Raw genomic sequence first — 15,176 nt, 5'->3', positions numbered from 1 at the left:
CTCAAATCTCTTTCCATTTTAGCATTTATACCACACAAAATCACTTAACTATCTGAAAATTGCAATATTATAGTGAGCTTTAATTATTTTTACAATATTTGGGGGGTTAGGTAGTACCTGGCAGATATATCTGGGAATGTTTTAGATAAAATAAAGTCTAAAAGATAAATACTATCTTGATGCTCTAACATTTTCTCGGTATCAAGAGCAGAACTGGAAAAGTGTAAAAAAAAACTTCACTTTCAGTCTACTTCACAAAACTGCAGTTTTGTAAGTGATCCAAACCTCTAATCAATTCTATTTGTTTTCTGAAGTTTGGAGATACTCCCTTACAAAGCACTATCAGAAGGTCATAAACCTCAGTTGACACTGCAGCCATGATTTCCCCTTCAGCCAATATCAATTGAGTATGTACAATGTATGTGGCCAGCAAATCCACTAAATTCAGATTCCTCCCCCCCCCCTTCCTCCTCTTTCCTGTATTATGCATCTTGAAAACATTGCACTAAGAGGAGGATAGTGTGACGGGTACGTTGAATACACCCTATGAAATATGAAAAATATTTGAAAACTTCCTACCAGGCTAGAATGTATTCTTGTGGGTAAGCATTCTCACCTTGCACCAAGGAGCCATCCCACAGACCAATGCACATTACATCAGAGAGCAGGTCTATAGGAAATCCAGAACTAACCTAGCTACTGCTCAAGAACACAGGTGGGCTCAACCGCTGCTGGGTTTTCTTAGACACATTCTGACTGGCATCTAGAATGGCCCTGCTCTATATGGAAGAACATTTGCACATTTGGAGATAACTGGAGGCAAATACCCACTAACTATTGGCACATCTGGTATTGAGATCAATACGCCAAGGGAAAATACTACCCAATGAATGAGAAAATCCACTGCACACAATCCAGTCTACCAAAGGAAAGAGTCCTGCTGGGCACTAAAGATGGTAGAGGTCAAATTATTAAACCCTGTGATGTGACACTATTAATTCTGAACACTCAGTATGACTAATTATTAACTCTTCAAATGCTTAGCACCAAACAGGTCTCTCTACATTATATTTATAGATTTGATACATTTTTGTGTGAGGGACTTCAGTACTGGGAAATTAGACACCTAACATCATCACCAAACAATCTCATTAAATAATATGTTCCATTTGGTATAATGGTTCCAATACCAGATGTGCCTGTAGTTAAGGGTCATTCGTCTGCAATTATCCCCAAGCATGCAACTTTCTCTCTGTGTCCAGTAGTGTCGTCCTGGATGCTAATCGGAAGCTGTCTGAGTCAGGTGTAGAATGAGCCACATCCAGTGCTCTGCCCTCTCTGATTGGCCTTTTCTTATCCTGGACTTTTATCTTTGTTCCTGCGCTTCACCCCAAGTTTCAGAAGAGCACCTCATTCTGCTTGTGTGAATTTTTCAATTTCTCAGACCAGTGATCTTTATGGCCTCTCTGAGACTGACCAATTTAGTGCTAATTTGTGCTAAAACTGTGGACTATTTTAAGAACTAGCTAAGACTGCTTACAAAAGCATTTCATATACAATCCTTATAGCTAGCTTAAAAAAAAATCAATTAGACAGTGTAGGCTGGAATGAAACTGAGGATCCAGGGGTGAACGCACAGTGTCACAGACAATTGGTCACCAGTCCCCAGTGTGGTTTTACATTATCAACTGTCTGAGCATTGCATGCAATAAAATTATGAATTCCTCTTTACAGCTTTTAAAGTTCAGGAATATCAACTACTACTAAATAATTATAATGTCTGCATTTATATAGTGCCTTATCACATTGAAGCAGCACAACTAATTATTTTTGAACTGCTTTACTGACAAAAGGAGCAACCAGATTCCATAAAGAACAATCAGATAAATGAACTAGCAACATGGTTTATTCTTTGATGATACTAGTTCAATGAGTTTCCTATTTCTCTTCAAATAGGGGATGAGCTTTAATGTTCATCCAAACCACTGAAGCAGGCAGATGGTACCTTGGTTCAACATCTTACCAAAGGATGGCATGAATGACAATGCAGCATTCCCTTTGTACCACAGTCATGAGTTCCATTTCAGAGACCACGAGGTCAAACACGGATATGGGGCTCAAACCCACATTTTTTTGATCCCGAGGCAAAATCACTGCCCACCAGGCCAAGCTGATGCTCTGCCAACCCCACCCCCACCACACCCAGAGAAATAAAGTCTCAAAAGGAAATAATGACAATGGCTTAAATATGTGTGAAATGAGAAGCTGCAGCTGGTAGTTAACTAAAGTCACCTCGCTGAGATTCTGGAGGGGGACAGGGAAAACAAAGCTCCTTAAGACTGAGCTACTGAAGGGAAAAGTCAACTTAGACCTCATTGAAGTACTAACTAAACTTGCCTCACAAAGCAAGCACCTCATGGAGATTGTGGTGGGAAAACCACGAGAACATACCATATTATATTATACCACAAAACAATTCTAAGACTTTCTTTATAAACCAGATCCTATAACGTAGCTGTCATCATGAGAAATACATCAATGCATCACCTTTATGGAATATTTATGGTTAATATTAATTTTATATATATTAGCACTGTTAGAGAAAAAGATGGAAAATGCACAAGTAGCTTTGTGAGTTGCATCTCATTTGTGAGTGCACTGATAAAGATTAGGCAGACTCATTAAGCTGCAGGATGAGTAATGCAATATTATTGAGTTAGAAGTTAAATGCTATTGACTACATTTCTGCTTCAAAGATTTAATGTCTTAAGCCATCCACTTGTTAAATGTTTCAATGCCTTAACCTTTTTCAAAACTGTTCTTCCTGTCCTTTACACATCCATCTGTATCATGGACCTTTATCCAGCCAGGCAGTGAGGTGACCTGTTTACATGCCTTTGCCTCTATTACTGTTTGGTATACAAACAGCAGCCTAGGGTTAGCCATCAATGATTTATTTTCTTTCGACAGAAAAGCACTTCTCCTCTGTTTGGCCTCTCCCAAATACCCAGGAGCTCAGTGTAGGGAATTGGGTGCAATGGAACTGTGAAAGTAAATTTGTATCCTACAACTCTACAACATGGTTTAACAGAACTACCATCTAACGCACTATGTGTGGCCACCATTTAATTTACTTGTAGGTCACTATAAAATGGAGAACATTTTAACCACAAAGGACCATGGACTACTTCACTCATCATAGGCAGTCCCTCGAAATCGAAGAAGACTTGCTTCCACTCTAAAAGTGAGTTCTCAGGTGACTGTACAGTCCAATACGGGAACTACAATCTCTGTCACAGGTGAGACAGACAGTGGTTGAAGGAAAGGGTGGGTGGGGAGCCTGGTTTGCCGCACGCTCCTTCCGCTGTCTGCGCTTGGTTTCTGCATGCTCTCAGCGACGAGACTCTAGGTGCTCAATGCCCTCCCAGATGCTCTTCCTCCACTTAGGGTGGTCTTAGTTTTCCCAGGTGCCGGTGGGGATGTTGCACTTTATCAAGGAGGCTTTGAGGGTGTCCTTGAAACGTTTCCTCTGCCCACCTGGGGATCGCTTGCTGTGTAGGAGTTCCGAGTAGAGCGCTTGCTTTGGGAGTCTCGTATCAAGCAACCAGACAGGTGACACTTCAACCAGGCAGACTTCACTCAACCAGGAAGGTGATATACAGGTGTTTGTGGTAATCCTTTATGCCGTCTTATTTCTGATTTATATGCTGCCCCACCGAAAACATGTCAGGTTCCATATGTATGCTGACGATACCTAGCTTTATCTCACCACGTCCTCTCTCAACCCCTCCACTGTCTCTGATTTATCAAACTGCTTGTCTGGATCAGCAGAAATTTCCTCCAACTAAATATTGGGAAGACCAAAGCCATTGTCTTCGGTTCTGTCACAAACTCCATTCCCTAGCCACCGACTCCATTCATAGAAACATAGAAACATAGAAAATAGGTGCAGGAGTAGGCCATTCGGCCCTTCTAGCCTGCACCGCCATTCAATGAGTTCATGGCTGAACATTCAACTTCAGTACCCCATTCCTGCTTTCTCGCCATACCCCTTGATCCCCCTAGCAGTAAGGACCTCATCTAACTCCTTTTTGAATATATTTAGTGAATTGGCCTCAACAACTTTCTGTGGTAGAGAATTCCACAGGTTCACCACTCTCTGGGTGAAGAAGTTCCTCCACATCTCGGTCCTAAATGGCTTACCCCTTATCCTTAGACTGTGACCCCTGGTTCTGGACTTCCCCAACATTGGGAACATTCTTCCTGCATCTAACCTGTCTAACCCCGTCAGAATTTTATATGTTTCTATGAGGTCCCCTCTCATTCTTCTGAACTCCAGTGAATACAAGCCCAGTTGATCCAGTCTTTCTTGATAGGTCAGTCCCGCCATCCCGGGAATCAGTCTGGTGAACCTTCGCTGCACTCCCTCAATAGCAAGAATGTCCTTCCTCAGGTTAGGAGACCAAAACTGTACACAATACTCCAGGTGTGGCCTCACCAATGCCTGTACAACTGTAGCAACACCTCCCTGCCCCTGTACTCAAATCCCCTTGCTATGAAGGCCAACATGCCATTTGCTTTCTTAACCGCCTGCTGCATCTGCATGCCAACCTTCAATGACTGATGTACCATGACACCCAGGTCTCTTTGCACCTCCCCTTTTCCTAATCTGTCACCATTCAGATAATAGTCTGTCTCTCTGTTTTTACCACCAAAGTGGATAACCTCACATTTATCCACATTATACTTCATCTGCCATGCATTTGCCCACTCACCTAACCTATCCAAGTCGCTCTGCAGCCTCACAGCATCCTCCTCGCAGCTCACACTGCCACCCAACTTAGTGTCATCCGCAAATTTGGAGATACTACATTTAATCCCCTCATCTAAATCATTAATGTACAGTGTAAACAGCTGGGGCCCCAGCACAGAACCTTGCGGTACCCCACTAGTCACTGCCTGCCATTCTGAAAAGTACCCATTTACTCCTACTCTTTGCTTCCTGTCTGACAACCAGTTCTCAATCCATGTCAGTACACTACCCCCAATCCCATGTGCTCTAACTTTGCACATCAATCTCTTGTGTGGGACCTTGTCGAACGCCTTCTGAAAGTCCAAATATACCACATCAACTGGTTCTCCCTTATCCACTCTACTGGAAACATCCTCAAAAAATTCCAGAAGATTTGTCAAGCATGATTTCCCTTTCACAAATCCATGCTGACTTGGACCTATCATGTCACCTCTTTCCAAATGCACTGCTATGACATCCTTAATAATTGATTCCATCATTTTACCCACTACCGATGTCAGGCTGACCGGTCTATAATTCCCTGTTTTCTCTCTCCCTCCTTTTTTAAAAAGTGGGGTTACATTGGCTACCCTCCACTCCATAGGAACTGATCCAGAGTCAATGGAATGTTGGAAAATGACTGTCAACGCATCCACTATTTCCAAGGCCACCTCCTTAAGTACTCTGGGATGCAGTCCATCAGGCCCTGGGGATTTATCGGCCTTCAATCCCATCAATTTCCCCAACACATGGTCTCTGAATTAACTGTTTCATTCTCCATCCTAATGCAGAATTCCACCATATTATGGTCATTCTTCCCCAAGGGGCCTCGCACAACGAGATTGCTAATTAATCCTTTCTCATTACATAACACCCAGTCTAAGATGGCCTCCCCCCTAGTTGGTTCCTCGACATATTGGTCTAAAAAACCATCCCTTATGCACTCCAGAAAATCCTCCTCCACCGTATTGCTTCCAGTTTGGTTAGCCCAATCTATGTGCATATTAAAGTCACCCATTATAACTGCTGCACCTTTATTGCACGCACCCCTAATTTCCTGTTTGATGCCCTCCCCAACATCACTACTACTGTTTGGAGGTCTGTACACAACTCCCACTAACGTTTTTTGCCCTTTGGTGTTCTGCAGCTCTACCCATATAGATTCCACATCATCCAAGCTAATGTCCTTCCTAACTATTGCCTTAATCTCCTCCTTAACCAGCAATGCTACCCCACCTCCTTTTCCTTTTATTCTATCCTTCCTGAATGTTGAATACCCCTGGATGTTGAGTTCCCAGCCCTGCTCATCCTGGAGCCACGTCTCCGTAATCCCAATCACATCATATTTGTTAACATCTATTTGCACAGTTAATTCATCCTCCTTGCATTAAGACACAAAGCCTTTAGGCTTGTTTTTTTAACACCCTCTGTCCTTTTAGAATTTTGCTGTACAATGGCCCTTTTTGTTCTTTGCCTTGGGTTTCTCTGCCCTCCACTTTTCCTCATCTCCTTTCTGTCTTTTGTTTTTGCCTCCTTTTTGTTTCCCTCTATCTCCCTGCATTGGTTCCCATCCCCCTGCCATATTAGTTTAACTCCTCCCCAACAGCACTAGCAAACACTCCCCCGAGGACATTGGTTCCGATTCTGCCCAGGTGCAGACCGTCCGGATTGTACTAGTCCCACCTCCCCCAGAACCGGTTCCAATGCCCCAGGAATTTGAATCCCTCCCTGCTGCACCATTGCTCAAGCCACGTATTCATCTGAGCTATCCCGCGATTCCTACTCTGACTAGCACGTGGCACTGGTAGCAATCCCGAGATTACTACTTTTGAGGTCCTACTTTTTAATTTAGCTCCTAGCTCCTTAAATTCATTTCGTAGGAACTCATCCCTTTTTTTACCTATGTCATTGGTACCAACGTGCACCACGACAACTGGCTGTTCTCCCTCCCTTTTTAGAATGTCCTCCACCCGCTCCGAGACATCCTTGACCCTTGCACCAGGGAGGCAACATACCATCCTGGAGTCTCGGTTGCGGCCGCAGAAACGCCTATCTATTCCCCTTACAATTGAATCCCCTATCACTATCGCTCGCCCACTCTTTTTCCTGCCCTCCTGTGCAACAGAGCCAGCCACGGTGCCATGAACTTGGCTGCTGCTGCCCACTCCTGATGAGTCATCCCCCTCAACAGCACTCAAAGCAGTTGTCTGAGGCTGAACCAGACGGTTCACATCCATGGTGTCGAATATGACCCCGAGAGGAGCTTCTGACCACACATCCACTCCATCATCAAGATCGCTACTGCCACCTCCGTAACATCGTCCCACTCCGCCCCTGGCTTAGCTCATCTGCCTCTGAAACCCTCATTTGTTACCTCTAGACTTGACTATTCCAATGCTCTCCTGGCTGGCCTCCCATCTTCCACCCTACATAAACTTGAGCTCATCCAAAACTAAGCCTTTATCCTAACTCGCACCAAGTCCTGTTCACTCAACATTCCTGTGGTTGCTGACCTACTTTGGCTCCCGGTCCAGCAACACCTCGATTTAATAATTTTCATCCTTGCTTTCAAATCCCATCATGGCCTCACCCCTCCATATCTCTGTAATCACCTCCAGCCCTACAACCCTAGAAAATCTCCTCCAGTTCTGGCATCTTGCGCATCCCCGATTTTAATCGCTCCACCATTGGCGGCCGTGCTTTTAACTGCCTAGGCGTGAAGCCCTGGAATTCCCTCCATAAACCTCTCTGCCTGTCTAGCTCTCCTCCTTTAAGATATTCTTTGACCAAGTTTTTGGGCATCTATCCTAATATCTCCTATGTTGCTATGTCAAATTTTGTTGGATAAAGCTCGTGAAAAGACGCTATATAAATGCAAGTTGTTGTTGGCTTCTAAAGAACTAGACAGTGCAAATATCAAAACAGGCTTCCCCTCGTAATATGCTTCTTTTTTTTAAACTCCCATTAGTAACAGGATAAAAATCTACATAATAGTCCCGCTATTCAGCCGGTGAGGAAAGGCTGTCTGAATTATTGACAATTTCACTCAGGCAGAAAAAAGGTGGTCTGGACTAAGGCTAATCAATTACACCAGAAGGAAGAGCTGGACTACAGACTATTCCATTCAGTCGTGAAAGTGGATACGTCCAGACAATGGATTGCTCCACTCAGCCAGGAGGAGGAGATGGTTTTAGATTTGGATATTTTATGACCACTCAGCTAGTTGAATGGTTCAAACCAGACACTACTTCATAGCTGCTGTAGGTGCTAGTCTATAATTAGTTACAAGAGTTGTGTTGGGTGACCTGATCATAACAATTGTTTTCTCTCCTAGAAATGGAGCTTCTGCCAAAGCGGGGGTCTCCATCTGGCAGCCTTGTGAAACACACACACAAGTTGGTGAATTCAAGTGTCAACCACACGTGAACTCAGAGCTACGATCATTCGGTTGGGAGATAGGTGTTCTATGTTCCGATACTGGCTCGGACCCATCACCATGTGGCTGGGAAATTCACACTCTATGACATGTCTGCTCTTCCCACGTACAGTGAGAACCCTCTGGACCAAACATTACAGTAAAATACCATGGGGTGGAAATTCGGTTGAAGGCTAATTAGGGCACTAATGGCGGTAGGGCGGTAAACTTTGTACTGGGAAATGGTTTGCATCAGCTGGGCCCTGAATGTGGAGCAGAGCGCTAAGGGAGGTGTTCCACACCTCTCTTAGGGCACTTGGCCGGCTGAGCAACTGAAAATCCCGAGCTAAAGGGCCGGCCTCGGAGCGCCCTGAGAGGGGTTTGGAAAAAAAAAATTGGAATAAAAACCCACCAAAAACATTCCCAATACCTTGCTCATCCCACACAAATCTAAATCGCAAAAAAAAAACAACAATCACACTTACTTCAGGTTTTCATTCCTTCCCCCACCGCAGCCAGAACATCTCGAGCCGCCCGCTTTTCCAGGCAGTCCCACTAGGGTGCGCTACAAGGCGCTACGAGAGTCCCCCAGAAAACAAATTTCAGAATGGTGTCGCAACCAGGGACGTTGCACACCACCGCGCCTCTCCCCGGCGGTACTGCTCCGCGCCCCCGCAAAACCGACACCGGAGCTGGAAGCTAGCCGCCCGCCCGGAAATCAATTACGCCGCCATTACCGTTCCTCTGGGCCACAAACAGAGGCGGAAACAGTCCAATTTCCACCCCTTCTGTCATTCAGCACCTTGCTAAGAAAAATGAGTATTGCATCTCTTCGAGAAATCCAATTAAGTCTGGTGTTGAACTAACCTGACTGCCTTCTCCATTTTTAAAATATTCACATTATCAATAACTACAATGATTTTGTAATTTCTAATGTTATACATATTAGAGTGAACTGCAAAAACATAAATAGCCACAAAGTGCCTCCTGATTTAGACTAACTTAATTTCAATCCAAGCCTTTATGTTACGGGTCAGCGTTTGGATCAGTTAGCACCATCTGAACCAGGAGAGCTCGAGCTGAGTCAGGTTGATGCTGGAAATTTTTAAAAATTAATTCCTAAAAAGAATTTGATAGCATTTTCAACATTAACTCGGAGAAAAATGCAATTTCACATTTAAATTCTGAGGAAGGAATCCTATGATTTTTTTTCCAAAGGAACAAGTGGTAAAAAACAATGCAGGATTTACTGGATTGGTTTGTATGAATAACACATCACAAAAATGAGTGCACAAAGGCACAACTTGACAGATGAGAAGCAAGCAGGATGTGTGAGGCATGATGGAAAAATTGATTTAAAAAAAAGACATAGCCAAAACAAAACAGTCAGCTCTTGAACTTACCCCTGAACCCCAGCAGTTGACCTCGGTGCAAAACTACAGCTGGAAGAGGGAAGGCAGAAGAAAAAAGATTCAGAGAGGAAAGGGTGGAGGGAGGGAAAGAAGAGCAGACAACACAGGGCCGTTAATGGGAGAACCCACGGGATAAGAACAAAAGAAATAGGAGCAGAAGTAGGCTCTACGGCCCTTCGAGCCTGCTCCACCATTCAATAAGATCATGGCTGATCATCGACCGCAACTCCACTTTCCCGCCCGATCCCCATATCCCTCGATTCCCCTAGACCCAAAAATAGGCATAGGAATGAAACTAAAAAGGACAGGCATTCTAATCTCACTGATTACAAACTTTACTCTGCAAAACACTCTCTGCCAAAGTAAATATGTGCTTCTTAAATAACCAAATCGCCTAGATGCATTTTTGGTTACAATTATCTAATTGGAAACTTTAAAAAACATAACCAGTGAATTTAAATCACATGGGCATGTACTACAAGGTTCAGATTTCACTGTTCTGCACTGGTTTAGCTGATCGCAGCTCAGGCAGTGGTGGAAGTGCTGCAATCGGCCTCAGAATCTTTAGGAAAAGGAGGGGGAAGCAGCCAGGGTTTCCAGTCCTGATCACTGTCCAGCAACTCCTGCTAGAAGTCTGCTTATGTTGCTGTTTGGTGAGGGCAGGATCGGACTTGTCCCACCACCAGTCAACTAGCCTGCTGGCATGTGCCTTTGAGGCTCACACATGTCGGTTTGGTCATGTACCACAGAGTGCCGGGAAGCCATACATCAGGAAGGAATCAGTGTCTTCGGGGGAGGAAGGGAAGGGAGAAAACTGGCAAGAAAAGGGATAAAAAGAAACATATTATAGAGCGCTGTCAAGTCTGTGAACAATGCAAACTTGGTACAAGCACAAAATCCTATTGTAATACTTCCATTCTCTTTCACTCCAAATATTGATCCAGACATAAAATTCCAGTATACCATCCTCAAAACCTGATCCAACCATACAATTCATTTATATCATTCCAACTATTAACAAACATTGATTCAAGTCAACATTTCCAATCTAGTGAGAATGCTGTATTTAAGGGTGATGCTGTAAGTTTTCTAGCTTTGAAGGCCTACTTCTCATCTGAATTTTAATTAGAACAACTGCACTACTAAGGCCAGATCTCTGTCCTGACCGTTCTCACCTCTGATTCTTTAAACCATGCAGTATATGGTGCGTTTAGATTTGTTCCAAAAAAAACAATTCCCAACTGGTTCCCAAAAGAACTGTAGTAATTATGTTCTTTAGTGCGTAAATTGTCCACAGAATGATGAGAAACCAAGGAGATCTCACAGAAAACTGTGTACTAGTCAACAGTAAGGTTTCACAGAGAATATATTTGTTAGATAAAATAACAGACACCAGCGTATATGTTAAAGTTTGGATTAGGATAACATTCATGAATTGCTCAACCCTCACTCTGATGGTTTACCCATCACTTGAATCCTTTGATTAGGTGCACTTATAGTGCTGTTCTATTTTCCACATTAGTCTATAATACACATAAAGCATTGTGTTATCCCTGTACAGTCTGAAAATTACAGCCTTCTAATCTATCCATTTATGTATCAGCGGATGTAGATTATTTGCTTGTACTGTTGCACCTGATATCCAATGGCCATTGATCCCTAATGCCAATGACATTATGCGGCCAGTTACCTTCATTGCTGATGCCCTCTGCTAAAGAGCAGTCATCTCACTCATTTTTCACAGATGGAGACAAGAAAATATCTTGCATATATTATCTGGAATAACAGCTCTTTTGCAGGTGAAGTATTCTTCAGTGTCTCCAAGAGAGTATTTTCAATTGACAATACAGTTTTCTAAAGAATGTTTTACAATTCTTTTAGTTTTATTTCAATAGATTGTTGAATATCTGTATGGTGGGTCTAAATATATATCTGTGCATTAATGGGTATTCTCTTCATCTCACTGCCTTTCATGAATATTACTGATCTAAGACAATCTTCACCTTTAACATTAAACTTATAATTGATCCAAGTGCAGCACACTTGACATTTACTCCTATGATGCTGGTAAACAAATACAAACAGAAGAATTCTTGACAAGTGAATGATACCTTCATCCAGTTTATCTAGATTGAGCTGTACTACGAATAAATCAATTGCAGACCTGTCACTCAGAAAGATCATCTGTTTTGTTCAGACAAAAGAGTGGGATCTGAAGAATTTTACATCAAACATGCAGACCATTTATCAGCCACAACCAGTCATAGTTAATTCAAGTAGTTCACATTTCAAGCAAGAACTATCACAAATCATCCCTTTGTTAAAACAGCTGCAGATTATATAGAAGGAATCCAGATCATCATTAGTAACATGAAATACACATATACACAAAGAGCGCGCGCGCACATTCACACAGGCGATCTATTAATCAGATCTACAATTGCATTCAAATAATCAACGTTTTTCTTGGTCCAAACTTCATAATTTTGTTTAAAAGCGGTTTTGAAATATTAATAACTTACCAAAATTGTATAATTATGCACCAGTACTATATATATATATAACTGGACTGGTATAATGAGTGTTTTACTCAAACAGGCTGGGTTTGTGTGATTATGTATCCCTGACTGTACATGACTTACTGTGAATTTAGTGTAATGCGTGACATTGAATTGATGTCCAGAATTTACTGAAAAAATGGCGTGTGTCTTAATGTGTAAATTGGCAGCAACTTGTGGCAAGGAAGAGCTACCCCGTGAATTGCAAATCGCCACAAGTTGCTGAACAATTTACGCCGCTCTTCCGCTAGCTGCGCAAAATCGGCATCTCATACTTAACCTCCCCGTCCGTTTCATGAAGTTGCTGCATTTGCACATTAATTTCCCATTAAACTCATCACAGAAAGTGATGTCTAGCAATTAATAAGTGTAAGTACCCTTTTAAAGATGTGATAATTGTTAATGACTTCAATCAACCGCTCTGGCCTAGAAAATGAACAATTAAAAGAGTAGAGTCTCATTCCTTCAGGTAGTGAATTGGTGTTGGAGATTTTAAAAAATGTCAAATTTTAAAATTTTACATTTATTTCTTGCTTTTCCTTTGTTTTTTTTCTCTCTCTTAATCCAATCTTTCTTTTCCTCTCTTTATTTCTCTTTCTGTACCTGATTTGACATTGAATTCACCCACTCTAATTCACCCTCCTTCTCAGTCCATCCTCTGTTTATTTCTCAATCCTTTATTCTCATTGGTTAAGGAGATAGACTGTTGGTCCTGTCACTCACCAAGGTCCCAGATGCTTTGTTGCCCTCGCTGTGCCGTTATCAATTCGCACGTCCAGCATCTTACAGGGCAGAACATTTTTGAGCTGAAGGGTGCAGGAAAAAGTCGAACTAACCGCGAGTAGTCCTGCTCCAGCAAATTCCAGCTCAATGTAATAGTATGCTACTAAATTTGTATGGTTGCATATTATTAGGAAGTTGGTTTGCATTTGTATTGGTGAATTGGTGACTGTGCATTAGGAAATTGTTAGGGTGAAATTACTTGTTCATATATCATTTGATGAGCCTTTTATCCAGTTTTAGATCTCCAATCTTTTCTGACAGAACGTTCTACACCTGGAGGATTGTTCCCACTTTGCTACAACTCTGTACATTAATAGTTAATAGCCTGTAATCATTATATTTTTTACATGTTACGCTTTACCTTTAAGCACCAATACTAACACAGATTTCATCTTTTTATACATCATTAAATTTGTAGACGAGGAGAGCATTAACGTTTCTTCAGTAGGTCTCTTGCATTTAACTTTTGGGATCACCACTGGATTTTTGGTTGCTGAATTAATTGGTAAATTCTGCCTCATCCAAGCACAGTCCCACAGATAAACTCCCATCCCAGTGATTAATGTAATTTCCATAAACTATGCAAATGGATCTACTGCAGCAGATGCTACCTTATGCACTGTGGTGTGGCTTTGTCTGGAAGAGCACCAATATTATCACCAGCTTTTAGACCTGAAACTATCAAAAGTATTGGCAGCACCTGCTCAGAAATATGCATGGATGATATAAATATGACATGCAAATGAATTATTAAGCACACATAAATGTCCAACAAATATAAAGTTACAAATTAATGCAGCAGATTGTTTAAATATTCAAGAGAACACAGCATACATTTAGACTCATCTGTTAGTAAATAACACAGAGGGAGCACCATCACCCTCCATATGTTTACATCTTCTGTCAAAATGTTTCCAGATCCAAGGTTGTAGCCAAGGTTCATTGGTGTAACTACTTTTTAATGGCCTAGTGTAGCAGTGAAAGATCTTTTAGAGACCTGATGTATTCATTCGGAAAATCCCATTATAAACCTGGCCAGACCTCGTTAACTTACTTTCTGTTAGTGGGATAGAGATGACTACTCCATTTCCTGTCCCCACCCAAAGGCGGTTTCCACCAATAAGCAAAGCTGTGATTCGCACAAAAGAGAATCCCAATTTGCCAGTACCTGTCAAACAAAGCAAGGGATTTCAGAATTGGCTAACAAAGAGAAAGAGCCAGACAATTCATATCAGCACATGGAAAGAAGCAGGATCTTAATACTTAACTCCCCCAAGAAAAGAAAGAAGCACTGCAGTAATTTGAATATAATCTATAAAAAAAACAGAATCAGGTGATTTTCATCTGGATTTTCTGCAGAGGTTCTCTGGCAGGAGGTCAGTGGAATACCCGGAGGAACTGCATAAACGGCTAAAATTGATCGTTTACACCATTTCTCCAGGATCTTTCACTGAAATTATCCACGGAAATTCAGGGCATTTATACCTTCACTCATTCATGTCTTTGGAACTGTTTTACATAAAGATAAACATAACTTATTTCCCTATACAACAATAAGTGTAAAATGGACAATCCAAAAATTCTAGCAATGCAACAATTCCCTTCCATTTAAAGGACCTGATAGCTCTGGCAATATTGTGGCCTCCCATTCACAGGACACAGTGGCTTTAGCAGTAGAATATCCAACTCCCTTGCAAAATTCCCAGTTCAGTGTTGACTCCTATTTAGGAAGTATTAAGGGGTTAGCATCTTTGAAAGTAGATAAAATCGCTAGGCCCGGATCGCAGGCTGTTAAGAGAAGGGAGGATTTGGGGAGGCTCTCACCATCATTTTCCAGTTCTCTCTGGCTACAAGCGTGGTGCTGGAGGACTGCTAACATTGTACCATTGTTTAAGAGAAAGGTATAGACCGAGTAATTACAGACCAGTCAGCCTAACACGGTGGTGGGCAAACTATTGGAAAAAATTCTGGGGGACAGTGCTAATCGTCATTTAGAAAGGCACAGATTAATCAAGGACAGATTTGTTAAGGGAAGGTCATTCTAACTAACTTGATTGAATTTTCTGAGAAGGTAACAAGGAGGGTTGATGAGGGTAGTGCGTTTGATGTAGTCTACACGGATTTTAGCAAGACTTTTGACAAGTCCCACGCAGACTGGACAGAAAAGTAAAAACCCAGGGGATCCAAGGGAAAGTGGCAAGTTGGATCCAAAATTG

At 42.1% G+C, this 15,176-nt stretch overlaps 1 protein-coding gene across 4 annotated transcripts in view; it reads right to left on the bottom strand.

The window, feature by feature from the left end:
• mapk8ip3 (mitogen-activated protein kinase 8 interacting protein 3) overlaps nt 1-15,176 on the bottom strand; it is a 255,509-nt gene that overhangs the window by 8,722 nt on the left and 231,611 nt on the right. For 3 of the 4 annotated variants that reach the window (XM_070900984.1, XM_070900985.1, XM_070900986.1), the window contains 2 exons: nt 14,015-14,128; nt 9,611-9,649 (listed from right to left, as the gene is read on the bottom strand). In XM_070900984.1, the coding sequence (XP_070757085.1) occupies nt 9,611-9,649; nt 14,015-14,128 (153 nt within the window). The remainder of the gene's footprint in view (nt 1-9,610; nt 9,650-14,014; nt 14,129-15,176) is intronic. The other variant, XM_070900987.1, reaches the window with a different exon arrangement.

This window comes from Pristiophorus japonicus, chromosome 15 (assembly GCF_044704955.1).
Source record: "Pristiophorus japonicus isolate sPriJap1 chromosome 15, sPriJap1.hap1, whole genome shotgun sequence".
Lineage (NCBI taxonomy): Eukaryota > Metazoa > Chordata > Chondrichthyes > Pristiophoridae > Pristiophorus > Pristiophorus japonicus.
The sequence above is the reverse complement of the archived record's forward strand: the minus strand, read 5'-3'. Positions and strand labels throughout refer to the sequence as shown.